We start from the raw sequence: 23,896 nt of genomic DNA on the forward strand, positions 1-23,896 counted from the left end.
CAGGAGACTACTTTGCCAGGAGGAGAGCGGTTGACAGCTCCAGCAGAGACGGACCTTCAGTTAGCCCGGGGTCAGATCCCGGAGGACTGCCCAGACTCCCCGCCAGATCAGCATACTTTCTGTTGCTCTTTCTGTTACACAGGTTAGGCCCAGCACTGCCGCTGGCCAATGGCAGACTATCCGTCCTGGTGCCAGGTTTTCCACTGGCCAAATTTTGGCTGTATAGCAACTCAAATTCTAAAATAACTGAAGGTCCGTTTCTTTTAGTCTCCTCCCGGCGAAGTAATCTTCTGGTGGCAGGGAGGACCATCCAAACATACAAGGACTATACAGCCCCCGGTTAGTGGCACAGTAAACATAATATGGGCAGGCGCCTAAAGTAAAGATTATAAGATTGCAGTGTTACGTTGACTGTCTCTCAGAGTTTCAGTATTTCGGTTGAATTGTTGCCCTGCTTTTTTAAAGTAACAGATGACTGTAAATTGCATTTGTACGGACCAGTAAAGGTAACTGCCCCCTATTTGTTTGGAGCATGTGAGCTGGTATCACCCATTGCATGTGTTAAGTAGTATTAGTTTTTTGTCATCTGAGTGAGAGTTTGTGTGCATCGAAATGTTTGACAAGACAATTTGTAAGAAGTTCATTCTGACAGATTCTGTTTAGCCAGAAATAGTTTTCAGGGAAATGTCACTTCTAACTGAATATGTTTCAGAGGCAAAGGTGTCTAGTATGAAAAACTGCTGTGGTTTTGTACGACAGGTGTATGCTGCTGGCCGGGGTGGGTGATGGGCATAACAATGAATTACTTTGACAAAAGATCTGTTGTTTTCATCCTGAGCCCCGCATGTGGTCGTTTGCTTTTTGCTCACTGAAGGTTTAAGATAAATTGTGGTTTCATTTAGATACTAAACGTGTTGTGCTCCAAGTCTCAATTGACATTTTCAATATATAACCAAGACCATGATCTTTCCAGACCAGGAGGAAGTGCTATGAGTTCAAACACAATAAAAATGTAATCATGCTTTAGTTGCGGATACTGTAGGGAAAACAAAGGAAATATGTGGTCAGTGAATGTCTGCAGATGCGTTCAGAATGACCATTTTACGACTTGGCAGATATGTTCATTAAAATGTTTCCTCATTATGTCAGAGAAAAAAAACAGTTGTTGAAGATTTGTGGTAAAAGAAAAAGCGATTTATATCAGATAGGATTTGTTTATTCTCTGTTATACACTAGTTAGAATACTTTTTCTCCTACTTTAAGAATAGAAATGTGATATTGTGTCACTTCCTGTACTTTAATTGACTTTGGAGTTTAGTCTCTTGGTTTCTTGCCAGATTATGTAAATGATTACGCTGGCCAAACAATACTTTCAACAAGATGGTTGCATATTTGACATTTTTATTAGACAGGTATGTTATTAGAAACAACCACCTGACCACCTCTTTTTTTCCTTCAGTAGATCATCCAGTCGATGGCAGACTGATTGTACACCATACTGTAATTATCAGAAATCCATTCCCAAACATTTTTTTTCCTATTCCCCTCCCTTGTAGAAACCCAGTGTTCACATGTTCTCAGCACTGAAGTTTGCCTCTGCATGCAATGACTCTTTGCCTCGCAGGGAGGCAGTGCTGTGTCATTCTCACACTGACGAGAGAGCGCCACAGACGCACTGTAAAAAGCCTGCATTTCAAAGAGTGATAACAGATTGCTAATATACAATATATAGCTTCACACATAACCACTAAGCAGCTCATTTTTACACTGACACTCCTCTCCATCTGTGACAGGGTCCAGCAGAACAGGCCTATCAACATGATGTATACACTTTGGCCAGCAGTCCCGAAAACTGGCCTTGTCGATGAAGCATGAGGACACTCCACAGGTGAGCTAGAATGACTGTTATCTGAAGAAGGAAGCGCTGCAGCGTCGGCGCTTGATGTGCAGACTTATATCTTTGGGTTCATGGCCAAATAGTGTTGAAAGACACAGGGAAAGTAATAATAGTAAAACAAAATTGTATTTTGGTGTCCTGAATATGAATTGTGTACATGCTGTTTGGGAAAAGACCAGCATAGACACAGATGAAAAACTATTAAAAAAAAAGAAAAAAAAAGAAAACCAATAAGACAGACAGGAAGATAAAGGGGCATTGGGGGGGAAAAAACAAACAGTTTGTTGGTCAGTCAGTCATTTAGACAGACAGTTATCCAGAAGGGACACATGTCATCATACGCAGACAGAAAGTCGAGACAGACATTATGCTTATATGGAAGAGACGTCACTCAGTCAGATACGTATGACTGATTGACAGCATTATATAACGCTACACAGACAGACACTCTTAACAATCCAGCTGACGGACACACTGATCTCCACGCAGATAAACTCGCGAGACAGGCGAGCAAACACTGTGCATCCCAGATCAGTTCATTTTAAAGGTCCACAATCAGGCAGGCGGCAGCTGGACTGGCCATCAGGGAGAGATGTGGGGCCGCGCTGCCCCAATATATCCATGCAACATTAATATTTCAAAATTGTTTTTCTGGGAATTTATAGTCTGGCTAGCCGCTGGGCTCCATCACACACGGTCACTTAAATGAAGCAATTGTTAAGGTTTGTGTCTTTGCCTAAGATAACAATTGTTTTCCATTTGCTTGTATAGAGTTTAAGCTGCCGCAAAGAAAGTCACAAGGTACTGTCATCGGTGTAAAGACTTGAATCTCAGCGCTGGTATCCGTGCTGTCCTTATTTCAGTTCAAGAAGTAGTTTGTCCTCAATCTATCCATCCATCTATCGTCTATCTATCTATCTATCTATCTATCTATCTATCTATCTATCTATCTATCTATCTATCTATCTATCTATCTATCTCCATCTTCATCTATCCATCTGCATACTGTTTTGTTGGGTTTACTCATGTGTATGAATGCAGTCAGTTATAAAGGCACAGACCTGGTTATTTTGATTTACTTTCCATTAGTTATTGGAATAATAAAGTAAAGAAAAACTAATATTATAGTGTAAATAAAGTATCAGGACTGAAGCAGAATTCATACTCGTAAGCCAACCTCTTACTTTCTTTAGAGGCACTACACTAACTTTAATGAGTCTGAAACACAATTCTTGGAATGCTCTCTCCGACCAAGTGCTGTGACGAGTATTGTCGACTCATTATCCAAACATTGACGGGACAAAATATCATACATGCAGTTGTGGTCAGTGTGTTTCACGAATTAAACGAGGGCTGCTGTGCGCCGTGACGCGCGCGTGGACAGAGGGAGAGCGAGGGAGGGAGGGAGGGACAGAGCGAGAGAGAGAGAGAGAGACACACACACACAGAGAGATAGATATCATCTCTGTAAACCAACCAGTCAGTATCCCAAAAAACACAAGAAGCGCTGGCGACCTTCAATGAAATCCCCTCTTTGCTTCCGCCCTCCAAACTGACTTCGTCTCCGCGCAAACTTCCAGCAAACGTGCAGCATGAGCGCAGACAAACCCTATGGATGTGCCACATGAGGCGGACCAGACAAACTGAAGACACCGCGCAAAGTTTGCCCACAGAGACCACTGTGACACTGACCGAACAAACACACAAGTTTGCGCGTGTTTCTGCTTTCCTGACACTTTTTGATTGTCGCCTGCCGGTTGGGATTGCTTGGATTCTGCGGTGCTTCTTTTATATGTTCAGCCGGGGAGACGTGTAGTTTTTCGGGGTGGTCCGCTAAAAGGAAGGTGACATGCAGGTTCTCGGTTGGACCGTAGTTCTCCTGTGCCAGTGGATCCTACGGAAGGTAAGTTTATTATCATCCTGAGAGGAAAAAAACAAAAACAAAGAAATACTCTCTCTTTTAAATATCCAACCACAGAGAGGAGGGTGCTGCGTTTAGAGAGAAACACCTGCCTTCTCTTTTTAAAGGGTCAGGTTCCTATAAATCACTCCGCTGGGGGGGAAAGGTACATGCAATAACGTTTTTAATCGGGTCACTGAAATACATTTTTTTTTATCGGAATCAGACACAGCAGAAACAGCAGGTTTGTTTTGATAGTGCCGTGTTTTCAACTGCGGGAACTCCGGAAAATCTTTGTTGGCTGCAACTTGATTTAAAGTTGTTAAACGTTTTTAAATTGTGTTTTGTTAGTTTGAATAAACGGGTGTGGGACTTTTGCCGGATCTCCAAACGCGCAGTTTTCTGCCGTCTGAGCGTTTCCCCTTGTACTCCTAGTTAAGCAGCCTCCCTTATCTATGTATCTGTTTGCGCTCCCAGCAACTTCCTCTATATATTTCTTCAGAAGTTAAACCCGCCCGTGGCTTGTTTTTTTTATTATCTCGGCATCGCCAAGTCAAAGAGTTTGTTCGGCTAATTTGGCTCTGATGTTGCTGATGCAGTGTGGTTAAATGCGTGCGCGTTTTTGTGTATGTGCGCATTCTATTAGAGCGTTTTTCTGATTGCTTTACACTGACAGCGGTAATGTAGTGTATACAATTAGCCACACATAACGGAATACAATACAACAGAATAAAAGAGAAACACTGTCTGACCCAGCAGATACACCCCATCTGTAGTCAGTATCTCTCTAGCCTCAGCAAGAAATGAAAGAGAATAAAAACATGACCTATCACCATGATCCTCCTCCTTTTCTTCTTCCTCACCTCTGACTCCTTCATTTTCCTCCCCTCTCCTGTTCCTTTCCTTTTCCTAATCTGTTTTTTATTCAAGATTTAAAAAGCATCCATGCAAGTGTAAAACAAGTCTGATTAGCAGATAAAGATCACTTAGTTGGAGTGTTGGGACTAAAGAGCTGAGGGGGCGAGCGGATGGGGAACTTTCACTGCAGATTTGCTTGGTGGCCCACAGTATAGCCAGCATTCTCTGCAAACACAGATTTCTTTTAAAAACACCCTGTTGGCTGCTAGCAGATTGGGGCTATGTTGTTTTGTGACAGGTAATAACACCTACGCTTTTTCTGAAGATTGAATGCAAATCATTTCTGCTGCAAAGTGGGACTGCTGAGCCTCCACCGCATGAGAGTGCAACTCTGGTTCAAGTATTAGGATTGACTTGGTATTAGATTATATCAGCCATGCTTTTCAGTAATGTGCCATTTGAAATTGTGTCGGATAGTTTTTTCTTCTATTTTTTTTTTTGAGGAGTCGGGTGGGAATAAGAGTCTTGTTTGTTTAGTATGCGGTGTAGATGACGCAGTGATTCGGCTGACATAAAATGACAAGTTCCATCCTTGGGAGTGCTATTAGCTTGAGGGATTAATAAGTAAAGAGGTAAAGGAGGCAGTGGAGAAGTGAAGGCAGGTGTAACATTTGGTAAACAGAGAGGAAAGGAATCTGAGAAGCAGAAGTCAGGATTAAAGGGTAATATTAACCATCCCTCTAACTTAATTTCATGGTGTCTTTGAACAAAACCAACCCTTAACCTAGAGGCCAGTTTAAATACATGAGTAAGTGCATCAGTGAGCATTTGCAAGAAGAAGAAGAGGAGACGGGAAGAGGAAGTGAGAGAGGACGAGAATCCACTCATGATAGCTTCAAACTCTAGAATTTGTATTTTCTAACTGCATCAAAAATGCCATTTTTAGAAATGTGTTTTGAAAAATGTATTTGTTTTAACACACTGGGCGACGAGTGGGTTCTCATATTCTTATTAAAGGAGAAAAAAATCCTGCATATGATGTCCAACGCTGCAATATTCAAAATGTTTTTCCACCTTTTGCTTTGAAATGATATCTACAGTAACAGCACTACAAAAGAAGAAAAGATGTGTGAAAAGCTTCTTTGCTGTTTAATGCTCCCAGTAGGAACAATAGCATTAGCCGGCATCTCAACCTGACAAAATCCTCTTATCTCCCCCCATAAAACAACTAGCTATACACCCCAGGGATATTACAGCAACTGAGTCACTTTAATATCATTATGCTGTATATCCTTCCTTCCTTTGCAATCGTGTCTCATAGTATATTCTGCATAGCTTTGCATTTCTGTCGCGGTGAAATCTGTATGAGAAATACAGCGGAGTGTGTTTCCACGCCTCATGTTCGAGCCCACATTATGTATTTATATTCACGCCATTGTACGAAACCACAGATTAAACCAGGTGGTTGTTGGTTCCCCCCCCCCCCCCCCCCCCCCACACACACACACACACACACACACACACACACAAACATACACACCCTCTATGTCTTTTTGTCTATCCATCTGTCCGTCTGTGATCATCTAAACTGTCAAACGGCCCAGTTTCAACAAGCAGGAGGCACCACTGGTCTGTAATCTGCGCAAATTATATTCTCTATTCACAAACCGATTAGATATGTAATCTGTTGAAACATGATGATAGAAGCAATCACATTATTGCTATATCTATTGCTTCTGAAATTGTTCCCAGAGATCAAAGCATTCTTTAACCCCCAAAAAATGGCACAGATTCATCCAGTGTTTTAATGGATTCTAACATGGTTTGCTTAAGGTTAAGCAACAATCCATTTTTATTTAATTTGTTTTTCTCCCCTTTCAACAGCCCTGTGCCCCACTTTTGACAACCCATTACTTTTAGAAATGATTTATCACTTGCTTGGTGCAGTGAACAGTTCCACCCCAGGCTTGGTATTAGCCTTAAGGAGAGGGGAATTTAATTTAAATGTGTGAAGATGTCATATATTTTAGACTAATGTAAAATAAAACATCATTATGGACCTGTAGGTCCTGCTTTGTACAAGCACCTGTCATCACTGTTCAGGTTGAGGGGCTCATGTAGGGCTGTAAACCTAAACATAATTGCACTGTTGTTGATTTGATTAAAACATTTCTTAAAATGTAAAGACAAAGTTGGGTATGTATAATAAATGCGTCATAATCCCACTATTATTCTGCAATTCTTAAAGGATCCAGTAATAATATTGAAGGCAAACAGCAGGCAAAAACAATAAGAACTACGCTGCCAAAATTCAATTACAAACAACGTGTGCACCCCGTGTTTGACTGACAGCTCGACTACACCTGAGCTTCCAAGAAAGGGAGCATTATGTCTGAAATTATTGATAAGGCGATGGTATTATTTTTAAGGCACAAAGGAAGAGAAACCCAGAACATATTCAGGTTCTCTGACAGCTGCGGCTGCTGCTGCTCTCTGCTGAAAAGGCCTGTTGCAGGTGTTTGGTTCTTTTCCTGTTGGATATAGGGATGTTAAAGGGGTTCCTCGGTCAGAGATTTGGCTACTATTAAACCATAATAAATGCATTTCATCGCTATTTTGTTTTAGAGAATCTCAGTAACGATTTGAGGAAGAATCCTCATCTGTAGCACCTTAAAGTGAAAGTAGCACTGTCTCACTGTGAAAATGCTCCATTACAAGTTCAACACTTGCATTTAAACTGTTACTTAAGTAAATACACAAGTATTGTAATCAAATTGTACATAAAGTATCAAAAGGAAAAGGTGTTCATAATGCAGAAGAGTTACCTCTCTGAGTGTTACTCTCTTGGTGGGGAGGGCAGGCAGCAGGGAAGGACCCAAACACAGATGAAACAGATGAGGCAGCGGGATGGATGTGGTGATTTATTGAAAATGGCATTCAGGCTGAGTTACCAAGAGGCAAGCAGGTAACAGGTAATGAAAACTCCATACAGCAAAAATGATAAAGCGACAAAGGAACAAAGGAAGTGGGCTGGTATAAGTAGTGAGTGACTGATGAGGGAAGTGGGAGCAGGTGAGCATCTGAATGTGGAAGTCTGGTGAAGAGGCAAAGAACTTATATTGAAAGGTGCTTAGCGTTTAAAGAAGTGTTGCCCAAACCTTTCACACTTCTCCCCTTGACAAAAAGCCAATGGGATGTGTCCATTGGCTTTTGGATGATTGCAGAAAAAAAACTCTGTGGCAAACGAATTTTCATGATACTTACATGTTTTGTTCAGCAAGATAATCTTCACAAACGCCCCACAGGTTTGAAGCGTGAATACAATCACCAGATGTAAAAAACTGACGTCAGGCTGTAAACAAACTACGCCGCGGTCACATGACTTCACTTCACCACCACTAAGCTACAGGCGAAGAGTTTGGATTGATGACGCTAAGTAGTCTCATTTAGCCACTTGTTAGCAACCGCCTTTTGAAAGACCCGTAAAAGCTTCTCAATTCACGAGTTGGAATTTTACTGACGTATTTAATATTGTACCATTGACTTTGAGATGAGAGAACCGGAAGTGCAAAAATGCGAACTAATTTCTGGGTTTTAGGACGCATTCCTGCAGCACTCTATATCAAAGGATGCCCGGCTCATGTTTGGGAACAGAGACGTTAATACATTGACCACAGCACAGGTGTTACAGCATTGGTGTGCTTTAAGATAATAAAAGTGCTGGTTACAGCCAGTATATCCATTGTAACAGCCGCATACAGCTAGCAGGAAACCAGCAGAACAGGATATGTCGCATGTCGCAGGGCGGCGCAGTCCAGTGGGTCTGATGCACGTTCGCTAAGCAGAGGAAAATAACTCGGATATTAGTGAACTTTACAACAGGACATAATGATTTGAATGAGGGCTACTTAAAAGTTCAGAATGGGGAGTTGATTTACCTAAAACAGAATTCATCTGATAGTTTACATCCATAGCCACAGACTCAGATCACAGGTGTTTTCAATGGAAAAGGGACCAAAAATCCTAGCAGCATTTGTCAAACAAGTACCAGTCATCTCTTTGCTTCTATACTCTTTGGAACAGGTTGGGGAGGGCAACTGTTTATCTCACAAACTGTGACAATTACTCTTTTATTGGATTATTGTTACTGATGCACTCATGTGTAAGTGGCATAATGCTAACCAATAGGTAAATCTATAGAAATGCATCATATTTTATAAACTGATAATGTATTTTGTATTTAAAATCTGAATCTGCAATTTTATGGATTAAAACACACAACGTTTCCCTCCAGAATAGTGGAGTTGAAGTACAAAGCAGCATGAAAAGGAGATACAAAAGTAAAGCGCCTCAAATGTGTACTTAAACACAGTACTAATGTAAATGTACAGTAGGGTTTTTATAATAATAATAGTACTTCTACATTTTAATGCATAACTCCTATTTTTTTGTGTTACTTTGGTTGTTGCTGCAAGAAAAACAAGAGGAGAGAAAATCAGGAGGACAGGATCAAGTTTGTGTGTAAGTCTAAAGTACATTTCAAATATATCTCAAAGTGCTTCTAGAAATGTTCAAACATAAATGTGGGAAGAACACAAATCAGAGGATAATAAGAGAGTGGACTTTTTATTGCCAGACACTTGAAAAATAAATGTGTTGGACACTTTTATCTCATTCCGTTCACAGCATCTTCACATTTCAGCGTCTTCCAAAAAGTTCCTTCCTCTTCCGTGTGGAGAACAGCAGATGTGTCTCAGGTTTAAATGTAGAGGCAGATCACAGTTCTTCGGGTAAACAGGAAACAGCTGGGAAGAGGTGCCGTGTTGTTTTCACTGTCACACATTGAAAACAACACGGAACTAATTTAAGAGTTGGCTCCTTAAACTTCTTAAAGTCAAGAGTCCCACATTACAACTCAGTCACAATCGGGTCCTACTGACCCGTCAACAACTCGGCCTGTGCTACATTTGAGACGTTTCTCTCATATTACAAGTTTTCCGGTTTTACATTAATGCAGTTTTCAGTATAATCATGTTGCACCTTTTGGAGCAATGGTGATGAGAGAAGCCAAAAACACATTGAAGCAAAGAATTTATGTTAATTTCTGACTTACACATTTAAATCTACGGTACCAAATTTAATGTGGTTCTCATTTCATTGTGAACCAAAAAATACAAAGAATTTTTAATTGATTTTAAAAACGATTTTTTTTTTTAAATTGTCCAATTTTTTAATAATGAAAATTTGCCCTACAACAGCGCCAATAATATCATCTTTGGTTATTAAATTACATCAGTTTTAATAAATTGTGGTATGCACATGGGAGCTTTTCCTGTTCATGTGAGATAATCTTGGCTATAAAATGATAGAAACAATGATGGCTGTATGCAGCAATAAGGCGACCAGGTTTTTGTGTCACAATTTAGACATGAAGCAAAAAAATATGTTAAATGTTACATTTTTTATGTCTTAAATTAATTGTGAAACACTTCATTCCTCACCTACAGTTTCACTGTCGATTGGTGTGCATTGTCCCTGCAAAATAAATAAACAAATAAATAAAAAATAAAATTGATTAAATATGGTTTTTTTTTATTTCATATTCAAATGTCGCTGTTTTTTGTAACGCCACCATCAGGAGAATTATTCCCACAATTTATGTTATATCATCTTGGATAATACTTGACAAATCTGCCAGACAGAGGTGGATTTACTTCTACAATCATTGGATTCATACTCTCACACAGAAACTGTTTAGAAGTAGATCACACTTGTCGTGGCTGGAGGCATCATGTAATCAAGTTCTCCATCCGTCCGGTCCATCCTCGTGGACTCGATGTCTCAGGAAGGCCTGGAGAGAATTTCTTCAAATTTGGCACAAACATCCACGTGGACTCCATTTGATCTGTTTAGATTTAGATGGTCAAAGGCCTCACAAAACACATTTTTTGGCCATAAACTGACTGGTTGACAAAGGCATGCAACCGCGAGACTGTAATTGTAGTATATATATATATATATATAGTAATCTTTCTTTCAAGTTCATTGCAACAGACTGGCATTGCCATCCTTAGAGCCATGCTGTTAGCATGGCTTAAAATACCAGCTACCATACAAGGCTTTTTGACCATCAGTCCAGGTCACCTAATTAATATCTGCATCCTAAGACCAATAAATGTTGATGGAGTGATGCTAGTTGTGCTCTCAATCTGCAAATCATTGAGCAGAAGGTGGCACAGGAGGCCCTGTGTACAAACACAGTTAAACTCACCCCAGTTAAATGATCTGTTGGCTCCTTCCTTTCAGCCTGGTAGTAATATCTCCTGTTATGTTATGTTATGCACAGTGGAATGATTTATGTTGTTATTCCTGCAGTCTGCTACTTTGTTTTTACATCACCTGGCTTTTTTTTTTTTTTACAATGCTTTAGGCTACTTATGTTGTGATGTATTTGCTGTCCTTTTATCCTATGTCCTTTGTTTTATCTATATCTGTTTTTCATACTTATTTCTAAATGAATGCTTTTTTTTAAATAGGACAAGGTACTCACAGTGAGAAAAGACAGGATTTTGAGAAAAATCAAGTACATTTTTCTTTTTAATTTTACAAACTAGCCTCCAGCTGTCATAAGTGTCTTGCTTTGGTTGACTTGGTTGTGAATGCCAGATGGTGGGCTTTCACATAACTGCAAATAACGTTGGCAATTGGTTGAAGCTTTTATGTTGGAAAGAAAAATATGGAAATCAGAGAAGCAGAAGCTGACAACTTGAATAAAACACCTCCTCCTGTCTCGTCAGGGCTCTTGTGGATTTACAGAAAGCTCAAGTTAATATAAAATGGTAAACAAAATGTGTTTCATACAGTATATTAACAATTTATGACATGATGGCAATGATCAGATACAACACAACCTATTTCCATCTGGTTCTTGTTCAGTGATTTACTATCTTTACTGGCTGAGTTAAGTCTCTGAATGTGTGGTCTATGTCATTTTGAAATCAGTGGACCCAAATTAGGGAATAAAAAAAAAAAGAAGAAAAATGCTTTATTCATGTTGCCTGCATATAAAACTTGTCACATGTCTGAAAGGGTGAAATATGAACTGTAATCATGCTGAAAGTGGGAACGTTTAAATGGCTGCACAGATTGTGTTTGCATAGTTGAAAGTTGTGTTGTTACTCTAAATACCATTCCAGGTGTACAAAGCCTAATCAGAATGCCAATGTTTATGGAAAGTTTATGGGAATGCCAGTATTTTTGCTGGGTTTGGTTGCCCGGCCAAACAAGTAGCCAGATAAACTTGCATTAAAGCAACAAACTGTGTTGCGTAATGTCAAGGCTGTCATAAAGTGATGTGGTGTGCAGTTTGTATCTGTCAGAAGGCGTATAAGTCATGCTTCAGCTGATGAATTTTAAAACCGATGTGTAGCCCTGGTACATTCGATCAAGGAGGGAGGCGGAACCTTCTGTCTCACTTCTAAAATGATCTGCGTGGTTGTTAATGTTTTCTTTAAACCCTTCCCATGACCCCCCCCCTCAATATGTCAAAACAATACAACTGTAGATCCTTAACTTTAGTAAAAGTGATAATACAGGTGCGCCTTGTTATCAGTGGGGTTACAGTGCATGTCATATGACCTCAACACCCCAGATTCAATTATGACCTCGGGACCTTTTTTGCATTCCTCCACCTCCACCACTCCATTCCTACACTGTCCGCCGTCAAACACATGCGAAAATGCCAAAAAAAAGAGAGAAAAAAAGCAATAAGACAACTGTTAAAATTCAAGTAAAAGTCTTGAATTCAGAATCTTAAATGTATAATATGTTGTCACATTGTCGGTTTCTGTTTGTTAACACAGCATTCAAAATGTATGCCTCCTCCCCGGCTCAATGGGCGAGCCAGAGAGGGAGGGAGAGAGAGCGCAGTGGTGGTGGAGCGAGCTAGAGAGTGAACGAAGAGGACAAACTGTGAATCAGGAGAATGAAACGTTATTCTCTAAATGTTTCACCGCGGTTACGTTTTAAAAAAAATAGACACATCCACACCTCCTCATATACCTGCGGTAAGGTGCCGGATTTAAAATGAATGCAGCCCAAGGCACGCTTCATCCTGCTGTGGGCTGACTGCTCTCTCTGTGCCTGTCTGTCGCCAAGGGGCGGGACAAAGCGGAGGTGTTTGACCTGTGAATGAGAATGGGCAGCACACTCCGCTTATTGGGGTCCAAATGCTCTCTGTTGACGCCCAGAAAACACACAGCAAAATAAGAAGAAAAGAGATAATAAAGGCAGAAAGCAGGATCTTTGCAGATACAGACATCCCCACGCCAATAGTGGGTCATAATGAATAGAAGGTTTATTTTTGTATCAGTCTATACATTGTTTTTTAGGAAATTGTTGTATATTATACCTTTAATGAATGTACAGAAGTATTATCAGCTGACTGTCACTATGCGAAATGAGCTTTTTCAATCTGTTTTCTGCATTATGGTGAAGTTCAAAACAAGAGTCAGCTTTTCAATCTAACAGTTTATTAAATAATGAATTGTTTCAGAAGGCTGAAACAAAATGTAAATTTGAGGTGAGAAAAAAAAAATGGTTCCGTTCTGTAATTCATACAAGTCCAGCGGTAACACAGTATGGGGAAATAGAGTTTCAACAGTCAATGCACACGGCAAGCTTTACCGCGATAGCATGAAATTTCCCTGACCTGTTGCTGGAAAAATTAGCTTTTGCGCTTCAGTGAAAACATGGCCACACAGAGAAGGAAGCAGAACGCCGGGCTCCACATCAGACCGTGGCAGACCGTTTCACTGCCAGGATAGTCTGGAGAAGGAGGCCTGTGGACAGCTGCTGCCTCAACCCCAAGAGGGTCTCGCGTCTCATGGCCTGACCGACCGCCCAGCCTCCAACACGGCTCTCTGTGTAACTGCCAGCTTGGGCCGCGGAGGAGGAAGCGGTGATGTTGGAGATTGTTTGTGGGCTGGGACGATAGTGAGCGAACAGGATGTCTTTGAAACTCTTATGTTTCTCGTTGTTCTAGGTTATGTATCATTATGGTCGTAGGCCGTCATACTGACACAACTTCTGTGTTTCCTCTGTATCCTCTATCTGCTCTCTCCCTCTTTCTGCCTCTCCTCTCGCCCTGATTGAAGGGAAGGAGGATGAGGGCAGAGCAGGCAAAGCACATATAGAGGTCCAGGTCAAGATAACCACACCTGAACTTTCTTGAACTGAGCTCTACCCTCACCGCAGAACACACACTCACATAGCATTTTAATGCATCCTGGCCTGCCCCAATGGATGGGCTAGCATTATTACAATAGTACTGTGTATGACTCACCAAGCCTTATGGAGCGACTGTGGAAAATTGCTCCCTGAGAGGAGTTGTGGGGGGCAAGAAAGAGAGAATGCATGTGGAGGCGATAACGTCTGAAAAGGAATCAATTTGAAAATATTACTCGTATTCTGTTTGCCGAAAAAATACATGGCACAGACGTACATGCATAGAATGGAGCTTTGATAAAAACAAATTATCCCCAAACACAGGCATAAACACACGTATACAACCAAGAGGGGAAATTCAGGAATGCAGGGTACATGAGTACCCGATTGTTCATGTTGTCATGACCAAGGTGTTGTAGACAAAGAGCCTATCTATTACACAGCAATTACCATTGAGGTACTATACGGCCATGATGGCAGAGGGGAGAAAATGAACACTTAGCTGCAGCCGATAAAGGGACATTACAGCTGGCTGTGTCATGGCCCTGTAACGCTGTCTGCTAAGAGGGCACACATCCATCACCGCACCGTGTCCTCCGGAACAGAGGAGAAGGGCAGGGAGGAGCTCCACAACTTCATCCATCAACTCACCTTTTAAATGTTGACTTGAACTCAGAGTGAGACCAAAATGTTTGAGTACACTTTTAAATATGAAAAGTTACTTACTGTAGGCAGTAGGGCTGGGTATTTGTACTTTTTGGGGGTTAGTCATTAAATGTCTGTTCAGATTTGTAATTCTGTTTCCTGATGTTTGATTAGATAGTTCCTAATTTTTTTTTTAGACTTAATTTTATTTAGACAAATATCTTGTATGACTGCTTGACTTTAGCACCCTTGGAGTCATGGCTCAATGGCAGTGTTGGTCGGTCCAACACTTTTGTCCAGACCAAAATCTCTCATTAACTAGTGGATGGATTAACCTGACATTTTGTAAAGGCATTCGTGATCCCCAGAGGATGACTCCTTATGACTTTTGTAATCCCTTAACTTTTCTTCTAGTGCCATCATCAGGTCAGATTTGTTTCCAGCACTTTGGTTAATGACCAAATACCAGCAAAACTGAAGACATTCCCATCAGCCTCAGTCATACTTTTTGTGTAGTGCTAAATAATTTCCCCTCGCGGGATCAATAAAGTTAGTATCTATCTATCTATCTAACCAGCAAACGTTACTATCAAGCAAAAAAAGATCTTGAACATGGAAAACATTTTCTCTGCTAAACATCATCATGTTAGCATGCTAACGTTAGCTTTTAGCTCAAAGCACCCCTGTAAGTGCATCTTCTCAGTGCCGCTAGCATGACTCTTAAGGCTACGGTGACCAGACGTCCAAGTTTGTTTGTTTGTCCCAGGTTCATGTTGTGTGTGCTGAATCCTGACAAATATCTGTAAAACACTAAAATGTCCTGGTTTTTGTCACAATTAAAATGATAATATTTACCATGTAATACTTGTTTCAAGCGCTTACATAGACGTTTATCATGTTTTGTCCCACTCATTATTACCAAACCCATAAAAACAAACAACGCACCACACGTCTGTATTTGTTCGCATGTTTTTCAGTCAATCATCTTATTCAAAAACGTTACGGTTAGCTTTTTACGTGTGTTAATATATTAAGAGCTCAAATAATTGTTCCCTATCCTGATGAACCTATGCTGCTTGCATGTGTAAGTGCATGAACGTGTGCTACACCGGTTTGGGGTTTTAAAATATGGTCACCCTACTTTAGTCTTAATATTTAATATTTGAGAACTTTGGTGCGTTAAGAAAAACATGTTTATATTTCTCAATATATGACATGGAAAATAAGTATTGTTTTGGTAATGTACTGACACTCAGGTGTCATATTGGTACTAGTATTGAAACGTTGCAAGTTATTGTCAATCAAAACACTTCTGCTTTGTTGAGAGGTTGTGTGTTTTTTGTTTGTTTTCTCTAGTTATGTATTCAACTATTAGTTTGGAGTCTCCACTGTGGTTTTGTTGTTGTTGTTGTTGTCTTCTTTTGCATGACTTAATGATGAAGCAGCAGGGGGAGATTCTGGGTGGAAAGGGGTCAGCCCTACTTTGGATTGCTCTACTGGTGTTGCTCCACTTTGAGAGGTCCCCAGTCATCTTCGTGATGTGAGCAGTGTGTTAATCTCTCTTTCCGTCTCCCCGACTCTCTCCCTCCCTCTCTGTTTTTCCTGGCTGCAAGGAGCAGAGTTGAGCTTTGGAGATAAATCACATCAGAATGGACACTTGGCTCCCGATGATGGGCGCCGTGTTTGTTTCATACATGCATGATGAGTAGCTTGGCTCTCGGCGGGGGCCACCAGTTATGGCATCCCGCCGCTGCCCGTGGTCAGTGTGTTGCCTTGTCTCAGCTCCCCCTGGGAGAAAACACACGCTGTGCTTCGTACATTTGCTATTTGATAAAGCAGTGTATATTCTGATGCGTTCATGTGTGTTTACTGGTGCGAGAGACAAGCATGAGAACTGAACACGGGCTCACACAGAGCGCTGAAATGTTGAAGAAAAAAAGAAAATGTGTGTGTGCAATGTTGGCGTGTGGCTGTTAATGTGCACAATTTGAAATTACCGCTATATATACTGTAGATGCAGGTGTTTTATTTTATTATTTTTTTTCCTACACATGCAAGCAATATTTGTAAATGAGTGTAGCACCTATAGTATTAAACAGCCTTGGGTGTTCACAACATCCAATGATTAATAGTGACACAGCCATGGGAGAAATATAGAAAAGGATTATGTGCATGTAATGAAATATTAAGTGTAATCCGAGTGACACCAAATATCATAACTCATGGTGCAGACAGCAGAGAGCGCTCAGGGTCAGCTCAGTGTGAGGACCCTGCCACAGATGAGACTGTGGAGGAGGGATTAGTCTTTTTAGTTTTTTTTTAAAATCATTTTTTAATATCTCCAGTGTGGCTTGTAATGCATTAATTCAGACAAGCATTGAATTTATTGGAGAACTGAGGCGGGGTGAGAGTAAAACAAATAAAAGAGACACAGGTAACTCAGCTCCGATTGTGACCTCTCTGGTAAGCCTCGCTATGCACTGAACCTCAGCATCTTAATAAAAAGAGATCCCGCGGAAATTTGCTGCACATACAAGAATCTCAGGGATTTCATGTTTTTCTTAAGAAGACATGTAATAATGGAGTCTTGTTTGCATTGTTGTTTGTCCTTTCAGGATTGCAGGAGCTACTGTACATGGGATGCATTATTGAGATGAAAGAAAGACAGTGTGCTTGTGCAAGCTGTGATTTTTCTCTCTTTTTTTTGAAGGCAGGATTTGTTTTCCTGCGGACTGTTTTCCCATGTCAAAACTTTCTTTATAGGTATTGTTTCCTGGATGCGAGCTTAATGGAGAACGGTCAGGAGATTGCAGGGGAGAAGGGAGCACTCTGCAGAACCATTTGGTCACAGATTGCTGGCTCCTCTCTCAGTCTACAGTACTTCTCAGTCTTTCTCTCTCACTGTCTTTCATCTTACACCTTTCTCACCTGCCACCTGCCTGTCACAACCGTCACAATCGGGCCTCTATCCTTCTCTCCATCGCCCCATTTCTCCTCTTGCATGTTTTCTCCACATCCGCCTCGCTCCCGCTCCCCCCCCCCGCCTTGATACTGGTCATGCCCGGCCCGCAACTACTTTTGTGTCTGATTAAAATGTTGCCCTGGAAGATATAAAATATGTGAGGAGAATTTCATAGTTTCAGCTTCCAGCTCCTAGTGCTCTGATAGCTTGTGCTGCTGGAGAGATTTGCGTTTTTTTTCTTTTTTTTCCCCTCTCCTGGTGGTTTCTGGCTCCAGCCACTATGTTTCTCTCTGGGTGTTTCTGGATCAAGACATGGCAGTTCTCGCTGCTGAATTATATAAAATCTCTTCTTGGTTTTTAGTTAATTAGCCCAAGCAACGAAGAAGCAGGGGGGATGGGGAGATTGATGGCAAGAGGGAAGGGGTGGTGGCTGCGGAGGCGGCGAGGGTAGACTTTCCCTCCTTTAACTCGGTCCAAGTTGGCCCAAAGGAGGACGCTGGGGAGGGAGTCTAGGTCAGGACTAAGGAAGGAGAAGAGTACGGAGCAAACTGAACTTGAAGCTGTGCGGGCAAAAGCGGAACATCAGAAAATTGTCAAACATCTGAACTGCCTCACATTGGCAAATTTGTTGACGTTACTCCTCATGCAGAGCTTAACTGCCAGCGTGTGTTAAAGGACCTTGACATGCATGTTTTTGATCTTATTACAGATTGTGAACAAGAGAATTATATATTGAAGGGCTGCAGCTGTCAGTGACGAAGTTAATATGAGAGTAGCCTTGTAGAAACAATCCACACATTTAGTTCATTCACCGCAGTCTGACAAGGCTCACTATGTTTGTTTGGGTTAGAGGCAATATCAGCTGGTGTAGACCAAAATCTCTTTGTTGATGATTGGATCGACCCAGGGCAGGACTGGCCATCTGGCAGACCGGGCACTTTCCCGGTGGGCCGACATGCCTTTTAGACCGACACAACTGTCTTTTTTTCCCTTTTTTTTTTTTGTCTGACCGGCCCATAAAACAGGTAGATCTCCCCATTGTTTTAATTCTTTTTTCTAAATTGACAGTGAAGAGGTGATAATGATAGAGAAACGTGCCTATCTGTCTATCTCCGCCGACACATGCTCTAAATAAATATGTGTGTGTGTGTGTGTGTGTGTGTGTGTGTGTGTGTGTGTGTGTGTGTGTGTGTGTGTGTGTGCGCGTACGCTCAGCTGAGAGGTTGTGTCCTGCCGACTAGAGAGAGGAAAGTCCTCTTCAGTGTTTGGCAAATATTAAGAAAATAATTGATGACAAAACACATTACGAACTGCATTGATTGCACAGACAGGGGACATCCTCATTAGACGGGCTACTTCGGAAAACACCGGTGGCAGCGACTTGACGATTGCGCAGTAAGCATTAAAAAGTCCACTGAAAGCGCTGCATCTTCATAGCTTAAAGCTATGGTTCATATGTTCTTCAAAAAACTTTTTATGCTTCCGCGCTGGCAGTAACAGTGGCTTGAGGCGTTATTCTTTCAGGATGTGCGTCTGTACCTCCGTTTTGTCCATTCTAGTGGGTTAGGGTCATATCACAGGAACGCCTGGAGGGAATTTCTTCAATTTTGGCACAAATGTCCACTTGGACTCAAGAATGAACTGATTCGATTTCAGTGGTCAAAGGTCACTGTGACCTCACAAAATATATCTTTGCCCATAACACAATATTTCATATGCTAATTATGACAATTTTGCAATAAGTCTCAGAGGATAAAATGATGAAGCGAAGACATTTTGGACAGACATGGATGCACACTGCAGCTTGACTGGGTGGTGGAGGTAAACAACTGCAAAACAGTAATTCTGGTTTGCTATATTTATTGAAATTCTCTTGATTTCCAGACAGCAATCAATAAATCAATTTCTCTGAAAAAAAAAAAAAATCTGCAGCTGCTGCAGGAATGTAATAATCTTGTTCAATAATTTAATTTGGGCTACATGCCTGCCTACCTGCGTGAACTCCGCCTGTACACTCACTGCGCGTTGTCAGAGTCTTCCACAATCTGCTTGTTTGACAGCTGTGAGTACTAACAATAGCCATATTTGTTGTTTATGTTCGTTATGATAATTTTGGGAGAGTGGCTTTGGAGGGAGGCCTGAATGGACGAGCTGTCAGTGTTGCTGACTTGGCGACGTTTTCGCTAGATTTAGCGACTTTTGGAGCTAGTGCTGCTACCTACTTTCATTGGAAAAGAGTTGCCAACACTGGGCTGGGTTTCTTTTCTTTGATGATTTTTTTTTTTTATCTAGCAAAGATGGGTGGGGTGTGACTGATTGTGGTGGGCCGGTTTGAGCCAAAATACCAGGGCAGATTATTTGTCCCAAGCCAGCCCTGCATCCATTTTATAAAATGGACTGATCATTTAAAACCTGAAGGGAGGAACATGTCACTCACTTGGCTCTCCTTGTTGTTTGACCTGTCAGAACCTCATTGAAGATATCTTGAATTTGTCATAATTTACTTGGAGAAAGTATGGAATTCACTTTTCAGAAAATGTTATTTGTATCTATACTGTATGCATTTAGATTCTCTACACAACACTATAGAGACTATATGAGTCAAAAGGAATGAGTATCTTGTATGTGAATGTGTAAGGGTGGGGTGGATAGTTAGACATAGAAACTTAAGTTCACATTCTGCATCCATGATCACTTTCTCTCCCTAGCCTTGACCAATGACCTTCTGGTGAGATTGTTTTTTTCAATAACTGTTTCCAAGGAAAAGAATAAAGCTTCTGTCTCAACTTTTAAGTCCACATTAACGATGAGTTCTTAAAGTGCTCACAAATATGGAAATTTAACTAAATGAATTAAGTTCCTGACAAGTGGGCGAACGAGTTCACAGTTGTTCCTTAACCTTCACTAAGAGGTTGAAATAAGAGGTTATGGTGAGGGAAAACAATCATGGGTGTAATGTAAGAACTAGTTTATCATTTTTGATTTTGTTGGTTTTGTTTCATCTAAAAATGTTACATTTTACCTCAAAAAAGGCACCAAAACTGTCTTGTGGATAAAAGTGGTTAAAAGATTGGCAATGCAGTCACTGAATCATGTTTGATTTTAGACCTGCAATGCTTTCTGTAGTTTATATTCTACAGAGTTTTCTACATACAGCTCACATGACAAATCACTTCTCTCAGGTGCAGTGACGTGCGGTGAGGTTCGTGTCTGGTGAGGCTCTGACTGCACACTACATAAGTCAGATTTGCAAATATATGAACCCAATAGAGTAGCTTAAATCACCATTCAACTGGCAGCTTGCACATTGACTACTGGTTGTTTTTCATATTTCATATCAGCATTCTTTACACACACATAGGTAAGGTACATATTTGATTCCACTGGGAGCGTGTGCAGCGCGGTCTGCCCCACCAGAAGCGTTTCAGAACCGGAAATCGTGAGATTCCGCGATAATCTGTGTAACAACCACGGATGTATAAAGAGAACAACAAACACATAAAAAGTTACTTTACCTGTTCGACGTTGAATTGCTGTTGATTTTATCATATGTCATTGTTTTTTGAGACATTTTTAAGTTTAGATATTGAATTTTACATTTTTGCGGTCAAAGCAAAATATAAGAAGAAGAAGAAAAGTGTAGAAGAAGAGCAACGGCAGAACAATCATAAACCCGACCCGTGGGCTCTCACTCGCCCTCTTCTTTCAGGCAGAGGTACTGTTTGCCTCTCTGTGCTTTTTCACTGCGGTTTCTGTCAGATCAGCAACACTAAATATGTTCAACACAGACGTGAAATACATTACCTATTCTATGTAAAGAACATAGAATAGGTATATAATAAACATATACATATAATAAAAGTGTCTACAGATATTACAGTGGTGACAAACAATGAGAAAGCAAAAGGCATGCGCTCAACCCAGTTAGTGAGGGATTCACAATCTGAGGTGAGGAACAGCTCGTCTCCTCTGTTTGAACAGGACATGCGCTAATCCAGCGATTTTGATTATAAAAATGTTTGAAATGATTGGAATCATACAGAAATTACATTTATAGCACAGATCAGTAGAGAAATATACATTTTAATTTTATTTTATCATTATTTGTTTTTTACTTTTCATGATGACAGGTGAGGCTTTGCCTGAACCAGCTAGCTCACAACAACTCAGCTCTTTTGCATCAAGCCCAGTGGATGAAAGTTCAGGCTGTGACGCAAATTCAGACTCTGGCCTTCATAAAGAAAGCTGGAACTGCAGTCCTCATCACTCATTCTGAGTCACAGCTGGTATGAAAACAAAGAGATAGCTTTCTCTCTGTGTGTCCTGGTCATAAAACCTCCAGATGAAGCCCCAGTTCACTTCACTCACCGGATGTCACCCTCCCGTCGGCAGACACTTGGACCAGACCCCAACCTGCATGTAGCGACATGACCAGTCAGTGACAGCGACATAATGTGGCACCTAGAGAAACAGACAGACAGAATGAGGGCTGGGAAGTGACCGACAGACGGAGAAACGGACACATATGCTGCACCAGCGAGAGGCTGGACGCCTCTCTGCAGACAGCTGTGCTTCTGCATGTTCAGCTGAGGAGAGTGTGAACAATGTAATGCAGCATAAACAAGGAGGGCATCAGCAGAATCCGTGTAACCTCCTGAAGGACCCAGCGGGCAACGCTGATCAAACTATTCTTCTTCTCCTTATGACTTTGGGCAGAGAAGTTGGCACCAGAATAACCTTTAACTGTCAGTGCATGTCTGCTGTAGTGAAATTTGTTGCATGAGTGACTGCGTCAAGTTCAACCAACTAGAGTTTAGGGATGAAAAGGCAGTGAACGCTTGAATGAATCAAGTTAATTTGCGAGCTCTGTGATGCATTTGACTCATCCTGTACACACTACAGGAATGTAGAAGTCTTTATTTCTTTCATTCTCTTTTTTTGTAACAAACTTTTGAGTTGTAAACCGATTTTCTATGTTTACTGGATTTAAAGTCTGAAATTAAATTGTTTGGGGTGTCTTTCTGCTACAGGGTACAGATCCGCTCTGTAAATTACGTGTCCTGTGTGCTATTTTGAGAAAAACAATGCCCGAAAGGGAATGATTTATATTTCATATTTTTGGTCTCATGACAGTGTGCCCAGTCTGTTCAGACTACTTTGTCTACACTGACAGACACGATTTGCATTTGTTTGTTTGTTTACATTGTCTCTCCATTCCCCTGCTGGCTCAGCTGTCAATCAAACACGGACACTGGCCCACCCACTCAGAGGCCCGATGACTAAAGGAGCATTTCTGATGCACTCCTTCTCTACTGATGTTTTTTAAATAGCTCTTTTTTCATTAATTTTACTGTTCTTTATTATTTTCTTAGATCTTCATTAGCTTTCACAACTTGGTTGTTTGTCCACCTGGGGTCCATATCTTTTTTTTCCATGTAAAACCTGAAAATCAAGGAATGATTTTGGTGATTTTAATGTGGCCTTAGAGGGATACTTTTACCAATTTTCTTTGCGTCATCGCAGTGTGTGCAGATGAATGGTGCTTGGTTCCCTTCATGTAGCATCTCACTCTTTTTTGCGGGTGGACTTTTGCTGGCGGATGGGCAGGGAGCTCCGTGTGCTGGTGGTTCAGGAGGATGTTGGCCGCTGTTCCGCTGCCGTTCGTCTGCACACACTGTGGTGACACAGAGGTGGATGAAAAACGGCAACGTTTCCCTATAAAGTCCACTACCTTAGGGTGCAAGGTCAATCTATGGCATGTTGCTGGGTCCACCACTTTGGTTTACACTGAATGTCTCAACAACAACTAGATGGATCGTATTAAATCGTGTGCAGATAACCATGATGCCCAGATGGTTAATTCAAATGACTTCAGTGATCTCCTGACTTTTCCTCTTACATCACCATGCAGTTGACATTTCTGTTTTTTTAGTGACATCTTTTGTCAACTCGTGGACGTGTTGCAGTGCAATTTAGTACACATGTTCATGTTCCCCTCAATTAACATTTTATCTGATAATCAAATGATAGCATGCTGACATGCTAAATGGAGATGGTGACAGTGGTAAACATTATACCTGCTAAGTATCAGCATGCGAGCATGTCGCCATGCTAGCGTTGGCATTCAGCTCACAGCTTCGCCAAAGTTCAGCCTCACAGGGCCGCTAGCGTCTTGTTTAGTTCTCCCTTATGTCCCGCCTCCTCCTCTACTTCAGTGTAATCCCAAGTCCTCTTGTTTTCCAGGTATTCCTTTCCTTTGTATTATTTGTTATTTGTTATTATTAGTTTTCTTGTAGTTGAGATAAGCAGGCCAGCGTGAGCTCATGTCTTGCTACATCAGACAGCAGAGTATGGAGAGGCCGGCTCCGTGTCCATATGGCCTGCTGAGCCACATAAATCAAACACATGC

The 23,896-nt window shown here is 41.1% G+C and overlaps 1 protein-coding gene across 2 annotated transcripts in view; it reads left to right on the forward strand.

The window, feature by feature from the left end:
- Window positions 1–23,896, forward strand: part of LOC137873511 (neurexophilin-4) — a 110,841-nt gene that overhangs the window by 63,444 nt on the left and 23,501 nt on the right. The window contains exon 4 of one of the 2 annotated variants that reach the window (XM_068711732.1): window positions 1,794–1,888. In XM_068711732.1, the coding sequence (XP_068567833.1) occupies window positions 1,865–1,888 (24 nt within the window). In that variant the 5' untranslated portion in view covers window positions 1,794–1,864. Of the gene's footprint in view, window positions 1–1,793; window positions 1,889–3,395; window positions 3,801–23,896 lie in introns of those variants that run through there. The other variant, XM_068711731.1, reaches the window with a different exon arrangement.

Source organism: Cebidichthys violaceus, unplaced genomic scaffold (genome assembly GCF_023349555.1).
Source record: "Cebidichthys violaceus isolate CVI_PGR_0920_01 unplaced genomic scaffold, fCebVio1.0.p SCAF_17, whole genome shotgun sequence".
NCBI classification, from domain to species: domain Eukaryota; kingdom Metazoa; phylum Chordata; class Actinopteri; order Perciformes; family Stichaeidae; genus Cebidichthys; species Cebidichthys violaceus.